The sequence below is a fragment of the Podarcis liolepis genome, assembly GCF_965112155.1.
Source record: "Podarcis liolepis genome assembly, chromosome: 9".
NCBI classification, from domain to species: Eukaryota; Metazoa; Chordata; class Lepidosauria; order Squamata; family Lacertidae; genus Podarcis; species Podarcis liolepis.
In genome coordinates, this window is record NC_139564.1 from 4,124,389 (window position 1) to 4,150,846 (window position 26,458).

Consider the following 26,458-nt stretch of genomic DNA (forward strand, 5'->3'; position numbering starts at 1 on the left):
TAGATCCTTTAGGACCAGTGTTACATGATCTCACCCCCAGTGCCCACTACCCTATAAAAATCATTATTCAGAAGAGTAGTTTGCGCGGCCCCCTGAGGAAGATAATAAAATTCTACACAGTAACAATTTAACTGCACGCTCATCCGGATCCAACTGAAACTGTTAAGTTTAGTCAAGTCAACAAAATGGATGAACTTGAGCCAGCGATAACAGCTTTTCAAAGTCTGATAGTCATTTACACCCGCAGTGCCCCTTTGCCACCGCACCCTTGCTTCTGAGCGAGCAGCCCAGGCCATCCCCTCCCCGGGTACAAAGTCTTCCATTCAGGAACCTCTGGTTTAAATTAGGATTTTAGTGCCTGCCTTTTTAATGTGGATTTTCTCAGCTGCTTGATGGAGCGTTTTTCTTGGAAAGAGCGCAGGCCATGAACTCTGCTGAAATCAATAAGCAAATGAATTTTAAAACTTCCATTTCCGTTAGCAGGCATTTCCGCCCTGCCCTCTCCTTGTTTGTTTGTTTACTTATTCTCCGCCCGTTTTTCATGGCAGGGACTTGAGCCAGGCTTCCGAAGCCGCCATTGAACGGAAGAACGAGGCAGAGATGAACCTCGTCCTCTCCAAGTGCACGGCGGCCGCAGACGCTTCTGTCGTTGCCAAGATCAACCTCGCCAAAGCTCAGCTTGGAAAGAAGTAGGGGGCTCCCCCCCCTTCTCCGCCCCGCCCCCCACCTTGCAGCTCCCTCTTGGCTGAAGGAGAGGGGTTGGGGGGTCAGTTTTGGACACCCCCTGTGCTGGGGGCATCAGCCCATCTCTGGTGCAGAAGCACCATCCAGTATTAGCCTTTTGCAAGGAGAAGAGAGCCAGGCTCCTTGCGTTGGCCGTGGGTGAGTTTTCAGACGCACAAGGCAATTTCCTCCTTCCTTTCTTCCTCTGGATTTGATGCTCCTGGATTCCAGTTGGTTAGGACGAGGGACAGAGTCGCACGTGCGAACGAGGAATCCCAAACCTCTCTTCCCAACCTTCCTTATCAAATGCTTTTTCAATTGCGCTCTGCAAAACAACAGGCTCTTGGGCTCCTCTCTTGGGCTGTTTGTTTAAGAGGGGGAATGAATCCGTTTTCGGAGAGGAAGTTTGCTTGCCCAGATCCTGAACTGCCTCTCTGTGTGTGGACGTGGTCTTGGGGGGTCTCAGCCCACAAGTTCGTCGCCGGTACTGCCTGCATAACCATAATGCCGTCTTCGTTTTATTTAATCCCCTTGTGAATTTGTAAAGTGGGAAGAATCTTGAGGGAACGAAAGGATTGTAGAAATAAACAACAGCTGCTCACATCGTGATGTCATTTGCTTCTTTCATTCTCAAATGGTGCTCTGATCCTGCCCCCCCCCTGCATTTATGGTATTTTGGGTAAACTGGGATAATTCTGTGGACTGTTTTATTATTATTGATTATCCTCCACAATGGCTCGGCTCTGCCTCCAGGGTCAGAGGCGGCAATGGAAACCGCAGGAGAGGAGAGATATGGCTTGTGGTCAAATCCTGCCTGCAGGCTTCCCACAAACATCCGGCTGGCCACTGTGAGAACAGGATGCCATTGGCCTGATCCTGCAGGCTCTCCTTATGTTACGCTTGCAGTCCACCTGCCTCTCCCCACGAGGATACTGGATGCACTGCTCCACGTCCCCAGCCACAAGGAGACGCCAATCCCACGCCATCACCCCGGCGCAGAATTTGCTTCGGAAATGGGTACAGTGTTAAGAGACAAAGGAGGTTTCTCCCCCACCCTTGCCATTGAGTGTACCGAAAATAATAAAATAAAATTGGGGGGCCAGTCCTGCAGATGGCACACCTGCTTCCAACTCTGGTTGGCATCTGTCTCGGCAGCGGGGGTGTCAACTGGAATAAAATATTGAGGGGGGGCAGGAAAGCAACACCCATCATAGTACAAGACATGGCACATGCAAACTATTTGAATGACAATGCCCATCAACTTGGGAAGGGGGGGACAAATATTTTATTGGGGGGTGGCTGAAGGGACTCCGGCCACTAGGAGTTGGCGGTGTTAACGGAGAAATCTGAGGGCTCCCTTGGACAAAAAACAAGGACACCAGCCAGGAATACCAGAGCAAAAGAGCAGCCAGTAGGCTTGGTCTTTATTGAAGACTGTCGCGACAGGACTCCCACCTGCCACAAGGTGGAACAAGATGGAAGCCCCCAACAAAAGAGCCCCCAAACTTTTATTAGCTGCTAATCCCCATGTGCCTGGCGTGCTCTGGTCCATGGGGTCACGAAGAGTCGAAGAGTCGGACACGACTAAACAACAATCCCCATGTTACACCCCCCAAACTACATCACTCATACATCACAGTTACATCATGAAAGGGGAAGTCTGGTGGCCGGAATCTGAGCATCCTGGTTCTCCTTGCCCTCCACCAAACACCCATCAAGTGTAACAAAAGAGATATTTACATTTCCCTGTTTCCCAGCCAAGTTAATCACACCCTTTTGTCTTCATCTGGGTTTGTTATTTCTGGAATGGCTACCTGTCTGGCACTCACATATCAGGATGCCAGGGATTATCACTCAGGCAGAGGGGCTGCTGAGGAGCTGAGCTCACATGTCTATATGAATTTCTGAAGTTTTCCCTGTGAGCCAGTACATAGATACATCTATCAGTGAATTCTTACATTTGCTATTCTGCAGCAGAGGCCCTTTGAATAGATAGGAAGAAACTGTGATGAAGTGTTTTGTGGGGACAAATCACAAGAGTCACAAAAGTGATTGTGCTGATTTTTGTAGTGGGCTGCATGTGCGTGATATCTGCTGGAGGGGCAACCGCCCTCTCAACCTATACATAAATTCCTGCAACAGCGGCTATGGATCGGGAGACAATGGAGGGCTGCGCATTTAAGGATGAAGCACTGCGGTTGTCTGCAAGGGCTTCCCACGCGGCGGGGTGGATTCTGACAGCCTACATGTCACTTTTGCAGGCAGCTTTCTCTGGGCGGGGCCTCGGGCCCGGCAGCAGCAGCAGCCTCCCGGCCTCCCCTACCTCGCAGGGTTGTTGTTGCGGGGAGCCAAACCCGGGCGCCGCCTGGCGCTCCTTTGCAGGGAAAGGCCGGCTAGCGACGCAACGGGAACGCAAAGCTGAAATCCCGACGGGCAAACCGAGCTGCGATCCCTCCCTCCCGCGATTGCAATTGCATTTCTTGCTCCTCCTCCTCCTCCTGGCGGGCAGGGTCAGAGTTGGGCCAAGATGGCGGCTCCCATGAGTGACACGTTCTCCTTTTGTATGGACCCCGCCGGCCAAGCCCGCCGCGCCCTGGAGGTGCGATTCATCAGCAACGTCAAGGTGAGCAAGAGGGAGCCGCTCCCTGATTCCCCCCCCCCCCGCACCTCCTGCTGCTGCGGATCCAGTGGATTCTCCTCTGCTGCAGGGAAGGCGATCTCCTCCCTCCCTCTCCCCGCTGCCAGATCCTGCAGGGAAACGCAAGGCTGCAGCGACTGGCTGCTGTGCGCACTTGCAAGGGACCGAACCACCCAATGCGCCCAGGGCGCAAAGCGGTCTCCGTTGCGCGCGGATCGGGGGTGTCAGGATGCCGGCCTGCCGGGCGGCGGGGCCGGCTTCGGAGCAAAGATGCGCAGGGCGGGGTGTCTGCAGAGATGCGGGCTCCCGGGGTCGGATCCGGCCGGGTTTCCCCACGCGCAACCACGCCCGGGCCGCCGCCACATCAGCTGAGAGACTGCCGTCCTGGGGTGGGGCGTTGGATCGCTTTCCGATCTGGCGATGGTGCCAGCTTGCCCAAAGGTGGGAGGGAGCCTCCAGTGAAATCGGCGGGACTTGCTCCCGAGTAAGCGCTGGCAAGCGGGGAGAGCTGGGTTCCTGCTTGTTGGGAGCATCGTGGGCGCCTGGTTGGGGACAGGATGCTGGGCTGGGGCGGGAGGGGCTTTGGCAAGGCTTTTTCCTTGGCTTTTGATTCGGACGGGGCAAATTGATCTCTGCTGGGCTCCTAGCCAGGATGGGGCCATGGGATCCCGGTTTCTGGAAGCCACAGGAGGACAGAGGGCTCTTGCGCCCGAATCCTGTTTGCTGGCTCTCTGCAATGGGCAACTGGTTGGTCACTGTGAGGTCAGGGTGCTGGCCTAGGTGGGCCCCTTGTGGCCGGATCAAGTTGCAGGACTCTGTTGCAGAGACCCCTCGTGGATTACCTCCTAATATGTTTTTGATTTTGCCAAACGGGGATTTTAATAAACCAATTTTGTTGGTTGTAGATCTCTGATTATGTGTTGTACTGTTTTAACTTGGGAGCTGTATGTGATGACTAGAGGTGTTCTGTTATTTTCTTTTTTGGGTCTGTCTTGCAGCAAGTTCTCTCTGGGTATCAGTCTGGCTTTGTTGATCTGTTGTCTAACTTCATCTGCTGGGTATTTTAGTTCTGAAAAGGTTTGCTGTAGATCTCTTAGGTGAGAGTCTCTGTAGAATTGGAACAGATGCGGCTGTAACGTAGTGCCTGGCTATATACAATGGACTGTTGGTATGTTTGGGATGGTAGCTAGAGGCATGTAGATATGTTTGTCGGTCAGTTGGTTTACGGTATAAGGTGGTGTCTATGCAACACATCATCAGAGATCTACAACCTCTCCTGGACAATGACAGTTCTCTTTCTCAAGCTCTGGGAGGAAGACCTTTCATTGCCTACAGACAGCCACCCAATCTTAAACAACTCCTAACCCACAATAATACTACAACCAGACTTAACACGGACACTGGCACCAGAGCCTGCAATAAACCCAGATGCCAACTTTGCTGCCACATACACCCGGACAACACCATTACTGGCCCCAACAACATCACACATACCATCTCGGGACTATTTAATTGCTCATCGTCTAACATTGTGTATGCCATCAAATGCCAACAGTGTCCTTCAGCTCTCTATATTGGACAAACAGGCCAAACCTTACGCCAAAGAATAAACGGACATAAATCTGACATCAAGAATCACAAAACAGAGAAACCAGTAGGAGAACACTTCAATCTCCCAGGACATTCTATACAAGATCTCAAAGTAGCTGTTTTACTACAAAGGAATTTCAGAAATAGACTGGAAAGAGAAGCTGCTGAATTGCAACTCATTACCAAACTTAAAACCATGGAGAGACCGGGTCTGAACAGGGACATTGGATTCTTGTCTCATTATACATGACTAGGCCATTTCTCACCTTCTCACCCCTTGCCTTTTCCTGTAAGACCTATTGCAGTCGTTAAGAGTCGTCAACAGGCTCCTCTCAGCTATCTGCCAATCTCCCATTCCCACCACCCTTCTGAGTAATACCCCTCCCCACCTTCTCACTATATAGAAGGATCTGGCAACTTCTGTTTCAGTGTATCTGAAGAAGTGTGCATGCACACGAAAGCTCATACCAAGAACTAACTTAGTTGGTCTTTAAGGTGCTACTGGAAAGAATTTTATTATTATTATTATTATTATTATTATTATTATTATTATTATTATTATTATGCCTGCTCTGCCAAGTTGCTGTGAGCAGGGAGAAGAGGCCTGCCTCCTTTACGATAGCGACTAACCTGAATGTCTTTAAAAGAAGAATAGACCAAATCATGGAAGATAAGAGGCTAACTGTGGCCAGTAGCTGCCATGGCAATGTGGGGGCTGTGCACCTCTGAATGCTGTTTGCAAGGAATCACAAGTGGGCACACAGCCCATTAGAATAACTGAACAGTTGAGTTGGAAGGGATCCCGAAGGGTCATCTAGTCCAACCCCCTCCAATGCATGAATCTTTGCCCAACGTGGGATTCGAATCCATGACCCTGAAATTAAGAGTCTCATGCTCTACAGACTGAGCTATCCCAGAGGGAGAAATGTGTATTGTGTTGACCACAATTAGCTTCTGCTGTTGGGGCACAACTGGCGTCCACTGGGTGAAGACCGCTAATAGCAAGCCCAGATAATCTGGATCAGACCAAATTGGGGCAGGTGCCCATTTACCCTGGTGTGCCCTTTTGCCCCTAGTGCTCTCATCCTTGGGCTGCCAGTGTGTGTTACGGATTATTTTCACGACTCGTCGGGGTACGGTAGGGCGGCCATTCTTCTCCACCCAGATGATGTCGTTACTGAGTATGTGCTTGAACCTCTTTGAAGAGGAGCTGGCCTCAGCAAGGAATCCAAGCTCCTTGTCTGTACCTGGTCGCCTGGAGCTGTTTCTTAGCTCGCCCCAGCCGACCAGGCAACCGCTGGTTCCATGTTTTGCTTCTCTTCCTCCTTCCCGCTGCCCTCCTGTCTCCAAATCAAGCTTATTATTATTATTATTATTGTTATTGTTACTACTACTACTACAGTGGATGCTTGGGTTGTGAACGTGATCCGTGCGGGAGGCACATTCACAGCCTACGAGTCTGTGCACGCGTGGGTCACAATTTGGTACTTCTGCACATGTGCAAAGCACGATTTAGCGCTTCTGCGCATGTGCAAGTGCCGAAACCCGGAAATAACCATTCCGGTACTTCTGGGCTCGGCGCGGTGCACAACCCGAAGCGTCTGTAACCCGAGGTGTGACTGTATTATCTTTTGTTCTGTCGATGTTAAAAGGGCAAAGGACTCTTCGCCACCAGAAACATCAAGAAGGGGGAAACAATTTTCGTCGAGAAGCCGGTGGTGTCTGCCCAGTTCCTCTGGAATGCCCTGTATAAATATAGAGGTGAGCAAACCGGCACTCTAGTCCATTTGGGGAGAAGACATTGCATTGTTGAATACAACGTGTGCATTGGGGTGTGTGCATATATCTCTGTGTGTGTCTGTTATCTAGAAATTGGACTACAGTGGTACCTCGGGTTAAGTAATTAATTCATTCCGGAGGTCCGTTCTTAACCTGAAACTGTTCTTAACCTGAAGCACCACTTTAGCTAATGGGGCCTCCTGCTGCCGCCGGAGCACAATTTCTGTTCTCATCCTGAAGCAAAGTTCTTAACCCGAGGTACTATTTCTGGGTTAGCGGAGTCTGTAACCTGAAGCGTCTGTCACCCGAGGTACCACTGTATATCCTACGTTGTGCCAGAAGGGGGTTCCACGAGATTTGCATTTCATCTCCTCCCGCTGTGTACCCCCAAAATCTGCTCCAGAGGATCCACCGACCCCACACTGCTGATTCTGAGGGTGCGCAGCTGAGGGGCTGGAGAGAGCAGGGGAGAAAGAGGAAATTCCCGTGTGCGCAGAGAAGTCCTTTGGAGCTGCAGCTTGGATACTCACCTAGTCCAGCCTCTGCAATGCAGGGGTAATTTAGGATAACCTAAGATACTGTAAGGACTTCTGTATCCTGTGTTGTATACCTTGCATACCTTTGGTTATCTGGTGCCCTGAGCAAGGACAAAATTTGGCGCACCCCCCCCCAATTTTTTTCTTCTTCTTTTCGACATAATTCCTTTTGGTACACTTGCTTTTTTTAATGGATCGCCTCGGTACATACCGGTATAAATATAGGTATTACTGTATTGGCCTGAATATAAGCCGCAGCCAAAAATAAGCCGTACCTTTAAAATTCAAGTGGGGGGGAGAGAGAGAAAAAGACAATCCCCGAATATAAGCCGCTCCCTTAAAGTTGGGTTACCGGCTGAAAATCGCTACGGTTGGTAGAATTGTAACTCTGCACCAATTTAAGCCTTTCGTCTTGCAAGCCCGCAAAAGTTACCGTGCAGTCACTAAAATCGCAAATCGCTATTCAGTTGCTACAATTCGGCAAGCTCTCACACCCGCAAATGGCAAATGAACAGTCTCAAGCTCGCAAATCGGCAAAAATCTTTTTTTCTGCTCCGTTTTACTGTATGTGTTTCAGCAGCGATATTGTAAAAGCCGAATTTTGTAAGGTAAGCTTCCGCTCTGGTCATGGGACCTAGACGGCTCTGGTTGCCCTAACAGATGATCTCCGCAGGCAGCTGGATCGAGGCGGGTCGGGGCTGCTGATTTGCAACCCGAGCGTCCACTGTATTTACTTTGCAATAAAAATTATTTAAAAAAAAAAAAAGGAAAGGAAAGGAAAAAATGCCCCTTCTGTTGTTTTACATTTCCAGCACTTACTTCCTTTACTTTCCTTCATGGCTCTTTTCTTACCCCCATCTCCCCTCCAGCCTGCGACCATTGCTTGCGAGCGCTGGAGACGGCGGAAGAGAATGCGCAGAGGCTGCTGGGGAAACCCCAAGCCCTTCCTCACCCGGAGCAGTGCAGCATTCGGAAGGAGTTCCATCAACACTGCCCCGCTTGCCAAGTAAGTAGGAGGCAGGTGGATCGCGTCCCCTCGCACGGCCTGGGAATCTCAGTAGCCTTTCCCCAGCTGCTGAAGGGCTGTGCCAAAGGGGGGGGGGAGTCCCCTTCGATGACAGCTGTGCTTCGCTTCCTATACGATACGATACAATAATTTTTATTGTCATTGTCCCATACAGAACAACGAAATTGAAAAATCTACATCAGACATTCAAAAATCCACAAGCCTGCTATCCCGGCTATCCTAGCCTGGTTAGCCCCCTAAAAACTCTGATATCCCATAACTGAATACATTATACTCCCATAGAGACTACCTTACACTGCGTTTAAAACCAAAATCGCATTTGGATAGAAACTGTTTCTCAGGCGGCTGGTCCTAGTCTTTATAACCCTGGACCTTCTTCCAGAAGGCAGAAGCTGAAAGAGATCATTTCCGAGGTGCGCACTATCCTGTGCTATCTCTGCAGCTTTCTTATGGCACCTGGAAGCATAGATTTGATCCAAGGTGGGAAGAGTGCACCCAGTTATTCTCTCCGCAGTCTTTACAACCCTGGACAGCATTGTTTTTTCCCTGGCCGTGCAGCTTCCAAACCACACACACAGACCATAAGTTAATACACTCTCAACAGTACAATGGTAAAATGCCATCAACAGGTCCTTTGAGAGATTGTTTTTCCGGAGGATTCTCACAAAATATAACCTATTTCTCCTTAGGTGGCTTATTGCAGCGCAGAGTGCCGTCAGCTTGCCTGGGAACAGTATCACCAGGTTTTGTGCCTGGGGCCGTCCAGGCAGGACCCCAACCACCCGCTCAGCAAACTGCAAGAGGCCTGGAGGTATTTATTTCTCATTTTTTGGGGGGGGTTAGTTTTAAGCCCTAAATGGCCTCGGTCCAGTATACCTGAAGGGGCATCTTCACCCCCATCGTTCTGCCTGGACACTGAGGTCCAGCGCTGAGGGCCTTCTGGCGGTTCCCTCACTGCGAGAAGCAAAGCTACAGGGAACCAGGCAGAGGGCCTTCTTGGTGGTGGCACCCTCCTGTCAGATGTCAAGGAAATAAACAACTATCTGACTTTTAGAAGGCATCTGAAGGCTCAGGGAAGCTTTTAATGTTTAATAGACCATTGTATTTTAATATTTTGTTGGAAGCCACCCAGCTTGGCTTTGGAAACCCAGCCAGATGGGCGGGGTATAAATTATTATTATTATTATTATTATACCTTGTGTTTTGATGTTGTGAACCGCCCTGATTTGTACAGATGAAGGGCAGCTATGCAGATTTAATAAATAATAATAAAGAGACTTTCTGTCCACAGCAGGGAGGGCTTGGGGCTATAAAAGAGGGTGTTTTGTTTTGTTTTTTGAAATCAGGCTGCAGGGCATAGTTGCTTAGATTAGCCAGTTTAGAAGCCTTTTGGTTGACTGGAAAGGTGTGCCCCCATTGCCTGGATGAATGGGGCACCAGGGTTTTAAAGAACAATTATTATTCCTGAAAAACCCACAACTGTACATGTAGCATCTGAAAACAAAATATAGTCTTCGCCTTTTAGAATCCTCCAAAATACCTTGGGGTCATCTGCTCTTAGCCTCTAACCTCCTCGGCTGAGGCAGGGAATCAGCTGCTACAACACCCCTGAAAGGTGGGCCAGGCAGCTTAAATACTTCTATTATTATTATTATTATTATTATTATTATTATTATTATTATTAAACCCTATTGTTTGTTTGTTCGGTCGCTTTTTGCCATTGCAACTGAAAGCTGCTTTGGGGTGGGGAGGAGGAGGGTTTATTGGTTTGTGCTGTTTTTATTATGCATTTTGCATTATCTTGTATTCTGAAATCTACAGATGAAGGGCAGTATGCAGTTTTCTTTAAAAAAAAAATATTACAAAAGAAAATGCACAGAATAAAAGCAGAGAGGAGGAAATTCTAAGGGCAAGGACTTCCTTTGCAGATATTTGCAAGATGCTGTGGGAGCCGGTTTTGGCTGAATAGCGGGAGGGGAGGGGAAGCTAATAATAATAATAATAATAATAATAATAATAATAATAATAATAATAATACCTCCAGTTAATTATTATTTGAGGTAGATTCTGCTAGGGCTAGAGCACTCTGCTTCCCCCCTCTGTTTCGTCTGTGATTATGTGAATAAGAAATCCCTTAACTTCTATTCCAGGAACATCCATTACCCGCCTGAGACTTCGAGCATCATGCTCATGGCCAGAATGGTTGCAACTGTCAAGCAGGTTTGTGTTGGGGTTTGTAGTACCCCAAGATCTGTGGCCTTGTGTGAGTGTCTGGAGGACGGATGGCGGCTATCAGATTGAGGTTGAATCCTGACAAGACAGAAGGACTGTTTTGGGGGACAGTGGGCGGGCAGGTGTGGACTCCCTGGTCCTGAATGGGGTAACTGTGCCCCTGAAGGACCAGGTGCGCAGCCTGGGAGTCATTCTGGACTCACAGCTGTCCATGGAGGTGCAGGTCAATTCTGTGTCCAGGGCAGCTGTCTACCAGCTCCATCTGGTACATAGGATGAGACCCTACCTGCCCGTGGACAGTCTCTCCAGAGTGGTGCATGCTCAACTTATTTCCTGCTTGGACTACTGCAATGTGCTCTATGTGGGGATACCTTTGAAGGTGACCCGGAAACTGCTGAGACCACATAACACTGGTCTTGAAAGACCTACACTGGCTCCCAGTACATTTCCGAGCACAATTCAAAGTGTTGGTGCTGACCTTGAAAGCCCTAAATGGCCTCAGTCCAGTATACTTGAAGGAGCGTCTCCACCCCCATCGTTCTGCCCAGACGCTGAGGTCCAGCTCTGAGGGCCTTCTGGCAGTTCCCTCCCTGCGAGAAGCCAGGTTACAGGGAACCAGGCAGAGGGCCTTCTCAGTGGTGGCGCCCGCCCTGTGGAACGGCCTCCCACCAGATGTCAAAGAGAACAACAACTACCAGACTTTTAGAAGACACCTGAAGGCAGGCCTGTGCCAGGAAATTTTTAAGGTCTGATGTTCTATTGTGTTTTTAAAAATCAATCAATCAATCAATCAATATTACGGTCAAGAGACCCAACAAATTGTTACAAAGCAATGCACAATTCAGACAGCCTACCCCCAGGTTAAACAAGCATTTTGTTCAGACTTAAAGATAGGGATCATTGGTTCTTGCAACCACAGATAAAAACTTCGCCACTGCCAATGTTTTAGCATTTGTCCAGTCTTCCAATAGGAACCTGACATAGTGAGCCTCTGATTTTCCTGGGAAAGGTACCAACAAAGGTAATATCAGTTCAGCCCTGGCTTGCTCGTATTTTGCACAGTGCAGCAAAATATGTTTTATGGAATCGGTGTCTAGGGCACACCAGCAAAGTCTGTCCTTGTAGGGAACTCCTCTCAACCTGTCATCCAACACAAATTTTTAAATATTTTGTTGGCTGCTGCCCAGAGTGGCTGGGGCAACCCTGTTATCTGAGCGGCATATAAACAAGAAAATTATTTGGCTTTAAAGAAAGGCTAGGTCTGGGCTGGGGGAGCATTTTTGGCTCCCAAGGGCCACATTGGGCGAGCTTCCGAGGGCCGCATGGCAATAGTGGGCAGAGCCAGAGTTGTGACTTACTACGGCTGGCCGCATTCCAGCAAACACCAGAGAGATGCGCACACACTTTGACCCTCACTCTTCCGCCCAGGCAAGCAGGAGACACGAGCTGTCATGCCTGCGTTTCATGGGGTTGGAATAAAAGACCGCTGGGGGTCTCTTCCAAGTCTACAGTGCTGAGATTCTGTGATTCTTCCAGTTCAGGGATGCATCCACCCACAAAGGACCTTACGGTCTTCAAACAAAAACGTCTTGGAGGTCCCGGGCCTCAGAGGGGTTAGGCTGGCCTCAGCCAGAGCCAGGGCTTTTTCGGCTGTGGCCCCGATCTGGTGGAACGCTGTGTCCCAAGAGACTAGGGCCCTGCGGGACTTGACATCTTTCCGCAGGGCCTGCAAGACAGAGCTGTTCCACCAGGCCTTTGGCCAAGGCACAGTCTGACCCCCTCCTTTGGTAATCCTCACAGAACTCCAGCCCAATGGTTGCCATTCAATTCTGAATTGAGTTTAGAATGTATTTTAATTAATTGATTGTGATTTTATGTAAACTGTGTTACTTTTATTGTTGTTAGCCGCTCTGAGCCCGGCTTCGGCTGGGGAGGGCGGGATATAAATAAAAATTTATTATTACAGTGGTACCTCGGGTTACATATGCTTCAGGTTACATACGCTTCAGGTTACAGACACCACTAACCCTGAAATAGTACCTCGGGTTAAGAACTTTGCTTCAGGATGAGAACAGAAATCGTGCTCCGGCGGCAGCAGTGGGAGGCCCCATTAGCTAAAGTGGTGCTTCAGGTTAAGAACAGTTTCAGGTTAAGAATGGACCTCTGGGACAAATTAAGTACTTAGCCAGAGGTACCACTGTATTATTATTATTATTATTATTATTATTATTATTATTATTATTTATCCCAGCCTGGCCAACGCATGCAAGGAGAGCAGAGTGGAGGGCCTGGGAGAGGGAGAGGAGGGGGGAGCATGCCAGAGCCCTGAAGGACTTCATTTGGCCCACGGGACGGTGGTTCCCCACTCCTTGTATAGACCAAGGGGAGAGGTCTTTCAACATCTTCTTGCCTTGATTGTTCCTCAGAAGCTCCCTGCAACAAGAGAAGTAAAAGCCGCATTTTATTTTGTTTGTTTGTTTCCTTGCAGGCAAAGGACAAAGACTGGTGGATCAAACTCTTCGCTCAGTTCTGCAGCAAAACAGCCAACGAGGAAGAGGAGATCGTCCACAAACTCCTGGGGGATAAATTTAAGGTTGGGAACCCTGTGATAACGGAAGGGTTGATCTTCTGGGGCTGGTGATCCATTCATTTGCGGTGGGGTTGGACTAGATGACCCTTGGGAGTCCCAGCTATTCTGTTCTGTGACCCTGGGGTTCTTTCTTTCTGCCCGTCTCCTTTGACCCAAAGGAAGCGTCGTAATCTTATCCTGCACCTGCCTCCCCTGTGCATGTGCAGTGGTCAGTAGAAACCAACCTGTGGTTTCCATTATTTTGATTCCCCCCAACGTGATTAGCCTACGGAACTCCCTGCCACCAGAGGCAAAGCTGGCCACCAAACCTGGATGGCTTTGAAAGAGGATTGGACAAATCCATGGAGCAAGAGAGGGCTATTCATGGCCACTAGCCACAATGACTATATGCCCCTGCCGCCTGAGGCAGCGATGCTTCTGAATACCAGCTGCTGGAAACCACAGGAGGCGAGAGGAGTTTTGTGTTCGAATCCCGCTTGCGGGTTTCCTGCAGGCATCTGGTTGGTCCCAGGATGCAGAGCTCCTGACCTGATCCTGTTCTTATCTCAGATTTTAGTAAAAGCACATTTCTGTTAGGACTCCAGAGAGAAGTGTGGGCAGGATCTCATGGGCTGGCAGCTGATGGGAGTTGTAGTCATAAACATCCAGAAGACCCCAGGTTCGAGAAGGTTGCGGGGACAGAATCAAGCATGGGCTTGTTTCCATTATTCCTAGCGTTGAATGACTTGTGATCTTCTCCTCCACCTCTCCAGGGCCAGCTGGAAGTCCTGCGCGTCCTTTTCACCGAAGCCCTTTACGACGACCATCTCAGCAGGGTAAAGCCAGAATTTTTGTAGCTGGGAGCAGTTCCAGGCTCCAGGTTTCTCCTTTAGCGGAAGCTGGAATAGATGCCCTTTGGGAAGTTTTCTGGATCTGTCTGAGTTTCCCCAGCCACTCTGGGTGGCTCCCAATTGAGTGTTAAAAGCATTAAATATTAAAAACTTCCCTGTACAGGGCTGCCTTCAGATGTCTTTTAAAGATAAGATAGCTGCTTATTTCCTTCACAACTGAAGGGAAGGCGTTCCACAGGGCAGGCACCACCACCGAGAAGGCCCTCTGCCTGGTTCCCTGTAACGTCCCTTCTCGCAGCAAGGGAACCGCCAGAAGGCCCTCAGCGCTGGACCTCAGTGTCCGGGCTGAACTATGGAGTGGAGACGCTCCTTCGGGTATACTGGACTGAGGCCATTTAGGGCTTTAAAGGTCAGCCCCAACCCTTTGAATTGTGCTCAGAAACGTACTGGGAGCCAATGCAGATCTCTCAGGACCGGTGTTATGTGGTCCCAGTGGCCAGTCCCAGTCACCCGTCTAGCTGCCGCATTCTGGATTAGTTGTAGTTTCCGGGTCACCTTCAAAGGTAGCCCCCCATAGAGCGCATTGCAGTAGTCCAAGCGGGAGATAACCAGAGCATGCACCACTCTGGCGAGGCAGTCCGCGGGCAGGGAGGGTCTCATCCTGCGTACCAGATGGAGCTGATAAATAGCTGCCTTGGATACAGAATTGACCTGTCCCTCCATGGATAGCTGTGAATCCAAAATGACCCCCAGGCTGCGCACCTGGTCCTTCGGGGGCACAGTTACCTCATTCAGGACCAGGGAGTCCCCCACACCTGTCTGCCCCCTGTCCCCCCAAAACAGTACTTCTGTCTTGTCAGGATTCAACCCCAATAGGCAGGGAGTTCCAAAGTTGTCTGAGGGCAGCCACTGAGAAGGCCCTGTCCTGCGTCCCCACCAAGTGTCCCTGTGAGGGTGGCGGGACCGAGAGAAGGTGGGCCCCGCTATCCCACTCCTCTAGCCCCAGAAGGGACTCAGCATCTGGGGCAGGGATACTGTTTACCACCACCATTTATCTCTCTCTCTTTTCTATCTTCTCCTGGCAGTGGTTCTCCGCGGAAGGTTTCCGGTCGCTCTTTGCCCTCGTCGGCACCAACGGACAGGGGATAGGAACCAGGTAAGTTCAGGTGGATTTTAGCCTCTCCCGGGAACTCCCCTGGGTGCTTTGGGGGTTAATTAGGACTTAGCGGAATACAGTGGTGCCTCGCAAGACGAAATTAATTCGTTCCGCAAGTCTCTTCGTCTTGCGGTTTTTTCGTCTTGCGATGCACGGTTTCCCATAGGAATGCATTGAAAATCAATTAATGCGTTCCTAGGGAAACCGCCTTCAGACCAGGTCCGGGGACAGTCTGTCCCCGGACCTCTTCTGAAGGCTGGGGGGGGGGCAAGGGCTTTTCTTCCCACCCCCAGCATTTTAAAAAACCCTGGGACAGCGGAGGACTTCTCTGCTGTCTGGGCGATCTTAAAATGCTGGCGGGCGGCATTTTAAAATCGCCCCGGGACAGTGGAGGACTTCTCCGCTGTCCGGGGCGATTTAAAAGCCCCTGGGAAGGCAGGCAGGGGGGACAAAGACTTTTGCCCCCCGCCAGCCTTCAGAAGAGGTCCTGGACCTCTTCTGAAGGCGGGCGGGGGGCGAAAGTCTTTGCTCCCCCCCGCCTGCCTTCAAAAGCCCTCCGGGACAGCGGAGAAACGCGCTGTGTTTCTCCGCTCTCCCGGGAAGGCAGGCAGGGGGGAACAAAGACTTTCGCCCCCCGCCCGCCTTCAGAAGGTGTTCCCTCCCCGCCGCCCGGCTTCGGAGCATTGTTCCGAAGCCTGGCGGCGGCGGGAGGAGGCGTTCCTGCCCCACCGCCCGGCTTCGGAGGAGGTCCGAGGACAGTGGGGAAGACGCGCTGCGCTTCCCCGCTGTCCCGGATATTTCCCTATGGGCTGTCGTCTTGCGAAGCAAGCCCATAGGGAAATTCATCTTGCGAAGCGCCTCCAAAACGGAAAACCCTTTCGTCTAGCGGGTTTTCCGTCTTGCGAGGCATTCGTCTTGCGAGGTACCACTGTACATCAACTTCATAGACACCGAGAGACAACAGGACTGCTCAAGGTGCCCCGACTATAAAATTGGAGAAATCGGGAGATATATAGCCACACCGGCAGCATATCTCTTCTTTCTCGTATCCAAAAATGCTAGAAGGGCCTTACACTCGCCAGAAGCTCGGCTCTGCCCTCGCCGGTCCTGGGAGGAGCCTTTAAAAAAGTCCCATATTCTCAGAGACTTTGTGCCTGTTCATTGGGGGAGATAGGAAGCGCAGAGCACTTGCTCTTTAGATGTCCCTTTTATGAAGAAGTACGTAGTAAGACCATTGATCCCCTGCTGGTGAGGCTCACTAACCTCCCGGAAAAGCAAAAATTTGACCTTCTTCTGTTAGGAAAAGATCATAAGACGACCCGGATGGCCGCCAGATTCTGTGTACAGATCTGTAGGCGCAGTCCGTCTCCCGACTCAAACTAGTTCGTGAAGAAAATCCCCAAACTCGGATTCATGGGTGACTCTGGGTCATCTCTCTGCGGTAGCCTATCTTAAAAGTTTTAAGTGTCTATATGCTTATCACGGGACGCGGGTGGTGCTGTGGGTTAAACCACAGAGCCTAGGACTTGCCGATCAGAAGGTCGGCGGTTCGAATCCCTGCGACGGGGTGAACTCCTGTTGCTCGGTCCCTGCTCCTGCCAACCTAGCAGTTTGAAAGCACGTCAAAGTGCAAGTGGATAAATAGGTACCACTCCAGTGGGAAGGTAAATGGCATTTCCGTGTGCTGCTCTGGTTTGCCAGAAGCGGCTTAGTCACGCTGGCCACATGACCTGGAAGCTGTACGCCGGCTCCCTCGGCCAATAAAGCGAGATGAGTGCCACAACCCCAGAGTCGGCCACGACTGGACCTAATGGTCAGGGGTCCCTTTACCTTTACCTATCGCATTTATAAAATTTAAATTTATTGTTATACATTGTTTTAGCTGTTTTTTTTTTCTGGGAATGTACGCCCGAGTGTGTTTTATAAGCTGGTCTCCGACCGTAATAAATTATCTAAAAGCCAGACCTAACTTTGTGGTCTGAGGAACTAGTCCGAAGGGCTGTAGATCCAGGGCAGATCACCTGCTTTTCATTGAGAAAGTCCCCGGTTCCTTCCCCTTGCCTGAACCCTGGAGAGTCCCTGCCAGTCCTGGTAGACAGTACTGAGATATTAATGAGAATCTCAGGTGAGATCCTTGTACAGCGGACATTGCTCTCGGTACCAGTCGCCACCTGGAAGCAGAGAAAGGTTCAGATAGCTTGCTGCTGCAGAAGATAAGGCTCAGCAAAACAGTTCTGGACATAGATAGATACAGCTTGTAGGCTTCTCCAGATACAGATACATACAAAATGTCTGTGTTGCTCTAAATAAGTTCAGCCGTCCGAGACGTAACATTGGACAAGTAACACCGACTGGCTAGCAGACTGACTCACAGGCTGAGCTGGGGCAGCCCGGTCAGCTGGGTGGCATATATATGAAAAATACCAGTTGGCACTACAGTCCTTGCTTGGGGTGAGTGGAACTCAGTGGCTCGGATATTCCCCTGTTGAAATCACATTTTAGCCGCTATGAAGTCACCATGAGGACACCATTGGCCCTCTACCTTAGTCGCTCTTCTCCGCCGCCTGCAAAATGGGTATAACGGTGTTGGCCAACCTTTTAAGGCACTGCCATTGTGGTGCCCTCTTAGGACCACAACTCCCACAATCCCTGGTCGTTGGCCATGCTGACCTGGACCAATGGGAGCTGTCTGGGTAGGGGCACCGTGTTGGCTACCCCTGTTTTCAGTAGAGGCGTCCTACAGATTGCCGCAAATCCTTTAGACGTCTCAGAGTTGGAGGTGTGATTTGTGGCGTGCCCTGGCCCAGCGAAATGAAGGCGCTTTTGGTGGTGGCACCCCAAAGGCTATTCCTTGCCAGCCCCCGCAGAGAGGAAGACTCTATAAATGGAAGGAATTGATGCCATCTGTCTGTCTCTCTGGCACCACCCAGCTCCTTGAGCCAGTGGGTCCACGCCTGCGACGCCTTGGAGTTACCCCCCCAGGAGCGAGAGCAGTTGGACGCCTTCATAAACCAGCTGTACAAGGACATAGAGAGAGGTCAGTGAACGGGAAATTGGGGGCCTTGGAACGACGGGGGGGCCGTGCCTTCATGGGTGGGAGGTGCCCAACGCCCTTGGTTGCGGCGGTGTCGTCATGTGCCTGGCATCAGTGGCATAGCATGAGGGGAGCCAGAGGGACTGTTGTCCCAGGTGCAAAATTTGGGAAGCATGTGCAAAATTTCAAAAGGAAAACAAACAAGCAGTGTAAAAATTTCACAAAATAAATAAAAATAATAAACTCCCTCCACCATCACTGCCGCTTCCTGGATCTGATAGTGGTCTTGCCCCGGGCACTGGCATCCCATGCTATGCCACTGCCTGGCATCACTGAGGATGGTAAGGATGGTAAGGATGCTGAACTGTGTTGAGTCCATGCATGGCTCACCTCCAGGCCCTTTCTGCTTTGGAGAGCAGAAGAGCAGGCATTGCAGGATCAGGCCAAAGATCCATTTGTTGTTTTGCCTGATGGGCTGGGTGCTTGATCTTCTCCAACACTCTGGTGAAGCAGGATCGAACCTTTACGTCGTCCAGGGATGGGTGGGAGGAAGAAAACCACCTTGAGCCCCTGGGAGGAAAGTCAGGGTATAAATGTGATGATGATGATGATAATTTATTATTTATACCCCACCCATCTGGATGGGTTTCCCCAGCCACTCTGGGCGGCTTCCAGCAGAATATTAAAATACAGTGATTCTTCAAATGTTAAAAGCTTCCCTTGCCTTCAGATGTCTTCTAAAAGTCGGATAGTTGTTAATTTCTTTGACATCTGATGGGAGGGCATTCCACAGGAAGGGCGCCACCACCGAGAAGGCCCTCTGCCTGGTTCTCTGCAACTTCGCTTTTTGCAGCGAGGGAACCGTCCGGGCAGAACGATGGGGGTGGAGATGCTCCTTCAGGTATAGTGATAGAATCCTAGAGTTGGAAGGGGCACCCGGGGTCATCTAGTCCAACCCCCTTCAGTGCAGGAATCACAACTCAAGCATCCCTGACAGACGGCCATCCAACCTCTGCTTAAAAACCTCCTAGGATGGAGAGTCTATACCACGGCTCGTGTGAGGGTCATACTGTGCCTGATTCCTGCATTTAGGATTCTCTTTGGGAAAGGGGGATTATTAAGAGACGGAAATTGCCTCTCATATCTTCTCTCCTCCCTCTTCGATTTAGAGACAGGGGAGTTTCTGAATTGCGAAGGGTCTGGCCTCTACATGCTGCAGAGTTGCTGTAAGTATCAGGGGAGGAATAATCTGCCCAAACACTTTTTATGGAATCGTCAAGTGGGAAGGGAACACGAGGGTCATCTAGTCCAACCCCCTGCAGGGCAGGATTCTCATCTGAAGCATCAATGACAGATGGCCATCTGACATCTGCTTAAAAACCTCCAAGGAAGGAGAGTCTGCAACCTCCTGAGGCAGAACATTTGCCTGTTGAACAACAGAAATTTCATCCTGGAGTCGGAATCTCCTTTCTTGTAACATGAAGCCACGGGTTCGAGTCCTACCCTCCGGAGCCGGAGAAAAGTAGCTTGCTCCATTCTCCACGTGGCAGCCCTTGAGATATTTGAAGGTGGCTCTCATATTTCAAAAAATATATACCGTATTTCTCTCTATAACACGCAGATTTTTTCTCCTAAAAAGTAAGGGGAAATGTCTGTGCGTGTTATTGAGCGAATGTGTGGTCCCTGGAGCCGACTGGCGCGAGTGCAGGGGCAAAAACCAGATCGCACGTCACGGAGAAGGGAAACCTGAAAAGAGGAAGCGGCTGCTTTCCTGCATTCTGCCTCAGGGTCTTACTGCCCACCCTCTTCTGTTTCGTTGCTGTGTTTGCTCAAACGGAACAAAGAGCAGGGAAACCCCCTGCCCTCCAGGCAAGCAGAGGGGAAAGGAAAGGATTACGTCCTTCCTTCTAATTCCTCTCCGTGCTCCGGTGCTGCTGCTGCGTCCAGGGAAGCATTCTAGGGACTCACAGGCAGCTGGTGGGAGAGGAAGGGAGGGAGAGAGAGTTGAGGGCTGGCTTGGGTGGGTGGGGGAAAACTTTTGCCTTCCTTTCCTCCCTCCCATTAAACCCCTCTCCTGCATTCTTAGCCAGCTGCTTCTCTGCACACCCCTCTCGTGCTCCTTGTCCCTTCTGTGTTTTTCCTTCCCTCCCCACTTAAAACGTGGTTACAAAGCATGGATCCTCAGGATCTTTGCATTGGGTCACCCCAAATTCACCATCAGATCATATAGCATGTCCATGGCTACAGCCTGCACCAAAAAAATCACACACCCACTGTTGCCTGGGGCTGCAATGGTGCAAAAACGTGGTTACAAAGCATGGATCCACATGGATTCTCATGATCTTTGCATTGGGTCACCCCAAATTCACCATCAGATCACATAGCATGTCCATGGCTACAGCCTGCACCAAAAAAATCACGCACCCATTGTTGCCTGGGTCCACAATGGTGCAAAAACGTGGTTACAAAGCACAGATCCACAGGGATTCTCAGGGTTTTTGCATTGGGTCACCCCAAATTCACCATCAGATCACATGTCTGTGGCCACAGCATGAAGCACAAAAATGATACATCCACTGTTTCATTCAGAATTCCCCCCCCCCCCTTGTTTTCCTCCTCTAAAAACGATGTGCGTGTTATGGTCAGGTGCGTGTTACAGAGCGAAAAATACGGTATATCACACAGGAAATTGCTCCTTGAAGCTCATGGCTGCTCTGTTTGCCTCCTTCCTCAGGTAACCACAGCTGCATCCCCAATGCCGAAACCTCGTTCCCGGATAACAATTTCCTCCTGCACCTGACAGCCTTGGAGGATATCAGGCCGGGAGAGGTGAGAGCCCTGGAGGCCCTTCAGAAACCGGTAGGGCAGGGGTCCAGGAGACCAACACTAGGTGGCGCTAGAGGACATGCAGCCTCCTCTTCTTCCCGGATGAGTTGTGCAACGGGAAGCTGAAACTTAAGGAGGAGGAGTGTCACGGTCCGGTCTATGGGCAATCAAAGTCCTAGCGGAAGACGTCGGAACCGGGGGCAAGATGGTGGGGTGGGAGCAGGAACGAGTGGCCAGGGGTCCAAGGGTCTGGAAGCGAGGAGTCATGAAGTCAGGGGTCCGAGGGTCAGGAAGCAGGGAGTCACGAAGTCAGGGGTCCAAGGATCAAGAAGCAAGGAGTCACAAAGTCAGGGGTCCGAGGATCAAGAAGCAAGGAGTCACAAAGTCAGGGGTCCGAGGATCAAGAAGCAAGGAGTCACGAAGTCAAGGGTCAGAGGGTCGAGAAGCGAGAAGTCATGAAGTCGAGGGTCCAAGGGTCGAGAAGCGAGGAGTCACGAAGTCAGGGGTCCGAGGGTCGAGAAGCGAGAAGTCATGAAGTCAAGGGTCCAAGGGTCGAGAAGCGAGGAGTCACGAAGTCAGGGGTCCAAGGGTTGAGAAGCGAGGAGTCACGAAGTCAAGGGTCCGAGGGTCGAGAAGGAAGGAGTCACGGAGTCAAGGGTCCGAGGGTCGAGAAGCGAGGAGTCACGAAGTCAGGGGTCCAAGGGTTGAGAAGCGAGGAGTCACGAAGTCAGGGGTCCGAGGGTCGAGAAGCGAGAAGTCATGAAGTCAAGGGTCCGAGGGTCGAGAAGCGAGGAGTCACGAAGTCAGGGGTCCAAGGGTTGAGAAGCGAGGAGTCACGAAGTCAGGGGTCCGAGGGTCGAGAAGGAAGGAGTCACGGAGTCAAGGGTCCGAGGGTCGAGAAGCGAGGAGTCACGAAGTCAGGGGTCCAAGGGTCGAGAAGCGAGGAGTCACGAAATCAGGGGTCCGAGGGTCGAGAAGCAAGAAGCCAAATGCAGCAAGGCAGGAAGCGTGTTGCTGTGGCAAAGAGCCAAAGGGAATTCTGACCTTATATCCCTTCCTGGCTCTTGCCACCCGGTGCTGTGAGTTACCAATCGGCCTCACCTGTGCGGCCGCCCCTTGCCTCTCCAGAACAAACTTAGGAAGGCCCCAGTCCTGCAGAGTCCTGTTGGTCACAGGGCCTGGCTCCTGCACACACACCTGACAAGGAGGAAGCTGAAGGGCCTTGGGCTGGTTGTTAAGTAAGAGAGAGAGAAAGAGAAAATGAGTTCCATAAGGGACCCCGAGGGTCATCTAGTCCAACCCACTGCAATCGGCCATGGGTTCGAAGCCCGTGATGGGCAAAAGATTCCTGTGTGGCAGAGGGTTGTACTGGATGACCCTGGAGGGGGGGTCCCTTCCAACTCTACAATTCTGTGATTTTAAGCCAGAATCGGGTAGGCAGGCCGGTGTCTCAGTCTCCTAAATGTACCATCCTGCAGGAGTTGAGAGGGGCCTGTTTTTGAGCCCTGTTGCAAAAAATTGGGCATCTCCTGGGCTGGGACGTGTCCCAAAGTTAGGAATGGGTAACGAAAATCTGGGACAAAATATGCATGTCTAAGCTTATGGTTAAGTATGTTGAGAACCAGAGAGCAAGAAGATGCCATTATCGTTGTGTTTTTTTTATTATTATTATTTAACATTTTTATTGAAAATTCAAACGTACAGAATTATATGTGCACTAAACATGGTGAGACGTAAATAAGAAGGAAAAGGGAAACAGAACCCATGTAGAAGGGAAAATAAAGGGGAGAGAGGAAAAAAACCCAAACTGTATGTTTTACAAAGTTGTTATTCTACTTCACCAGATCTTAACCTATTACAGTATTTGTAAGAATCCAATCCAAGAGAACGCCTTTATCGTGTTTTTAAAAATTATTATTTTTTACTAGTTTTACATACTGCTCTTAATCAAAAGACCTCAGGACGGTTCAGAAGATAAAAACAGAAATAAAAAGGGAAACCACCAAACTATAACAATAACAAAACAGAATATTATTATTTTTATAATTTTTATTATGTACAGGAGCAATAAGGCACAGCATAACGCAAATCCATTTGTGCTACTGGGAACCATGCGATATGAAATTATCTTGGTATGGGAATTCGTTCCTATGCGCTCAGTTCTAGATATTCCCTTCTGCTTTTATTTAATCTGGCATCTGTAATTATGTTTCGTTTTATTATAAATAAACACCGTATTTTTCCATATATAAGACGAACCCTATTTTTTGAACCCCAAATTGAGAAATAAATAATTGCATCATTCCGTGTATAAGATGACCACCAATTTTAAACTTTAAAAATTTGGGAAAAAAGATACTCTTATACATGGAAAAACACAGTATATGTTTGTTTGTTTGTTTTTAATTTAAAGCTGGATAGAACGAAGATGAAATAACGTACAAAGATAAACATCAAGTAGCAAGCTCTTTTTTAAACATAGAAATTAAAAAGAAAATAGGTAGAGGAATATACACAGAGGTTTAAAAAGAAATGTTGGGCATGCCGCTCTGTTTGGGTCAATGTTTGCCTTCAATGTGTGCCATTCCTTATTCCCGAATAGGAGATCTGCATCAGCTACTTGGACTGTTGCCAAAGGGAGCGAAGCCGCCACAGCCGCAACAAGACCCTCCGGTAAGCCTGGGCAGCAAAGTTTGATGCCAGCGGATGCCAACATAATATTAGGAGAGGCCCGGGGCAGGGGGGAGCAAGAGGCATAGCTCCCCATCAAGGAATCCTTGTGAATCTGAACGTTGGAAGATTCAGGGCAGATGCAAGGAAAATCCGTCTTAGACTGTGGAACTCTCTGCCACAAGAAGCAGTGATTGCGTGGCTTCCAAAGAGGATGAGGCAGATTGATGGAGGACGGAGGGAGCTTTCGATGGCTACAGCTGGTGGCAACAATGCTTCTGAATACAGTGGCACCTTGGTTCTCAAACTTAATCCGTTCCGGAAGTCCCTTCCAAAACCAAAGCGTTCCAAAACCAAGGTGCGCTTTCCCATAGAAAGTAATGCAAAATGGATTAATCTGTTCCAGACTATTAAAAACAACCCCTAGAACAGCAGTTTAACATGAATTTTACTGTCTTGACAAGACCATTGATCCATAAAACGAAAGCAGTAAACAATGTACTGCAGTCACACAATCAATCAGTAGCTGAACTTCAGTGTATCTGAAGAAGTGTGCATGCACACGAAAGCTCATACCAAGAACTAACTTAGTTGGTCTTTAAGGTGCTACTGGAAGTAATTTTTTTATTTTGACTATGGCAGACCAACACGGCTACCTATCTGTAGCTGAACTGTGTTCCACACAGTCACAAAATACTACTACTACTACTACTACTACTACTAATAATAATAATAATAACAATAATAAATTTTATTTATACCCAGCCAGAGCCAGGCTCAGGGCGGCTAACACCAATAAAATCACAGTAAAAGCCCTAAACGGCCTCGGTCCTGTATACTTGAAGGAGCGTCTCCACCCCCATTATTCAGCCCGGACACTGAGGTCCAGCGCCAAGGGCCTACTGGCAGTTCCCTCACTGCAAGAAGCCAAGTTACAGGGAACCAGGCAGAGGGCCTTCTCGGTAGTGGCGCCCTCCCTGTGGAACGCCCTCCCAGCAGAGGTGAAAGAAATAAGCAGCTATCTTCTTTTTAAAAGACATCTGAAGGCAGCCCTGTTTAGGGAAGTTTTTAATATTTAATGCTGTATTGTTTTTAACACTTGATTGGCGTCCCCAGCGTGGCTAGGGAAACAGCCAGATGGGCGGGGTATAAATAATATATTATTATTATTATTATTATTATTTAAAAAAATAATGGGGGGCAATTTAAAATATAGGTGAAAATGTATTTTAAAGATTCCTTAGGGTCCTCGTATCTACGGGACCGCCTCTCCTGGTCTGCCCCACAGAGGACCTTAAGATCCATGAATAACCATAGTTTAGAGGTCCCGGGCCCTAAGGAAGTCAGATTGTCCTCCCCCAGGGCCAGGGCCTTCTCAGTGATGGCTCCGACCTGGTGGAATGCTCTGTCCCATGAGACCAGGGCCCTGCAGGATTTAACCTCCTTCCATCAGGCCTCTAAGACAGCTATTCCACCTGGCTTTCAATATGAACTTAGCCTGATCTTTTAGTTCCCTTCCTTCCCTCCACCTTTTTATGAAGATTACCCGCTCTGGGATCCCACAGCTAATTCCCCCCTGAGCTCCTCGCTGGCCCAAATAAGACTAATTTAGCCAGCTAGCTAAATTAGATGGTGATCATCTAATGTTTTTTGGGTGGATTTCCCCCCAAATTGATTTTGAATTTTGAATTTATTGTTATTCACGTTTTATACTGTATTTTATGCTGTTTTTTGTTGCATCAACTAAGTGTTTTAAATTTGTTGTTAGCTGCCCTGAGCCCGGTTTTCTGAACCGGGAAGGGTGGGGTATAAATAAAAATTTATTATTATTATTATTATGTGTCGGGAGGATAACAAACTGAAATCACCGCCCGCCACCCACCTATTTCTCCCCCTCCTCTGCCCCCTTCCAGGGAAAACTACCTGTTTGTTTGCTCCTGCCCCAAGTGCCTGGCTCAAGCCAACGACCCGGACGTGACGTCGGAAGAGGAAGACGAGGAGGAGGAAGAAGTCGAAGGGGAGCCGGACGACGCAGAACTGGAGGACGAGATGACGGACGTTTGACCCTGGGGGCTGGGCTGGGGGTTTGTCTCTGGAGGCGGAGGCGGCGACATCGGCTTGGGAAGGAGATTCCTGGACTCGTGAGCGGCCAGTGCCGGCAGCCGAGCGAAGGGCAGAGATTTCGCCAGGACGCGATGCAAAGAGTCTGTCCCTTTGGGAAAATGTGCCCCATTTACTGACGCCTCCCCTCTCTGCATTGTATCAGAGCTGTTAACCCCCCAAAGAGGGCCGGATCTTCCCCGCCAATTGTCATGGGGCAGTTCCCCAACACCCCCCAAGCCCGTGGGGCAGAGGGGCACAGGCTGAAGGAACCCCTTGACCACCATTTTCCACTTGCCTGGGTACAGTAAAACGATTTGCAACGCAAAGAGCGGCTTTTGTGTTCACGTGGTGGGAAAGGCGAATAAGGGAGAGGATCTTGCCCAGGGGTCAGCAAACTTTTTCAGCAGGGGGCTGGTCCACTGTCCCTCAGACGTTGCCGGGGGCCGGACTATACAGTGGTACCTCGGGTTAAGTAATTAATTAGTTCCAGAGGTCCGTTCTTAACCTGAAAATGTTCTTAACCTGAAGCACCACTTTAGCTAATGGGGCCTCCCACTGCCGCCGGAGCACAATTTCTGTTCTCATCCCAAAGCAAAGTTCTTAACCCAAGGTACTATTTCTGGGTTAGCGGAGTCTGTAACCTGAAGCATATGTAATCCGAGGTACCACTGTACTTTATCTGGAGTTGTGTGGGGTTTTTTTGTTTTTTGTTTTTACTTTAACA

General features: G+C 49.7%; 2 protein-coding genes across 2 annotated transcripts in view; both read left to right on the forward strand.

Annotated features, from left to right (window-relative positions):
• VPS16 (VPS16 core subunit of CORVET and HOPS complexes) overlaps nucleotides 1-1,326 on the forward strand; it is a 44,929-nt gene extending 43,603 nt beyond the window's left edge. The window contains exon 24 of the mRNA XM_083458679.1: nucleotides 549-1,326. Within this exon, the coding sequence (XP_083314805.1) occupies nucleotides 549-693 (145 nt within the window). The 3' untranslated portion in view covers nucleotides 694-1,326. The remainder of the gene's footprint in view (nucleotides 1-548) is intronic.
• A 1,770-nt stretch (nucleotides 1,327-3,096) lies between these two features.
• On the forward strand, nucleotides 3,097-26,060 carry SMYD5 (SMYD family member 5). The gene is made up of 13 exons (XM_083458911.1): nucleotides 3,097-3,346; nucleotides 6,604-6,712; nucleotides 8,136-8,272; nucleotides 8,983-9,104; nucleotides 10,444-10,513; nucleotides 13,014-13,118; nucleotides 13,868-13,930; nucleotides 15,031-15,101; nucleotides 18,032-18,138; nucleotides 19,305-19,361; nucleotides 20,870-20,964; nucleotides 23,564-23,634; nucleotides 25,545-26,060. The coding sequence occupies exons 1-13, from the start codon at nucleotides 3,251-3,253 to the stop codon at nucleotides 25,693-25,695; spliced, it is 1,254 nt and encodes a 417-aa protein (XP_083315037.1). The 5' UTR covers nucleotides 3,097-3,250; the 3' UTR covers nucleotides 25,696-26,060.
• Nucleotides 26,061-26,458: the final 398 nt, after the last annotated feature.

Excerpts from the sequence above, each read along its gene's own strand:
- SMYD5 (XM_083458911.1), top strand. The coding sequence starts at position 3,251 with ATGGCGGCTCCCATGAGTGACACGTTCTCCTTTTGTATGGACCCCGCC. Across the intron at positions 3,347-6,603 it reads GATTCATCAGCAACGTCAAG|GGCAAAGGACTCTTCGCCAC; the intron begins GTGAGCAAGAGG and ends CGATGTTAAAAG. Across the intron at positions 15,102-18,031 it reads GGACAGGGGATAGGAACCAG|CTCCTTGAGCCAGTGGGTCC; the intron begins GTAAGTTCAGGT and ends GGCACCACCCAG.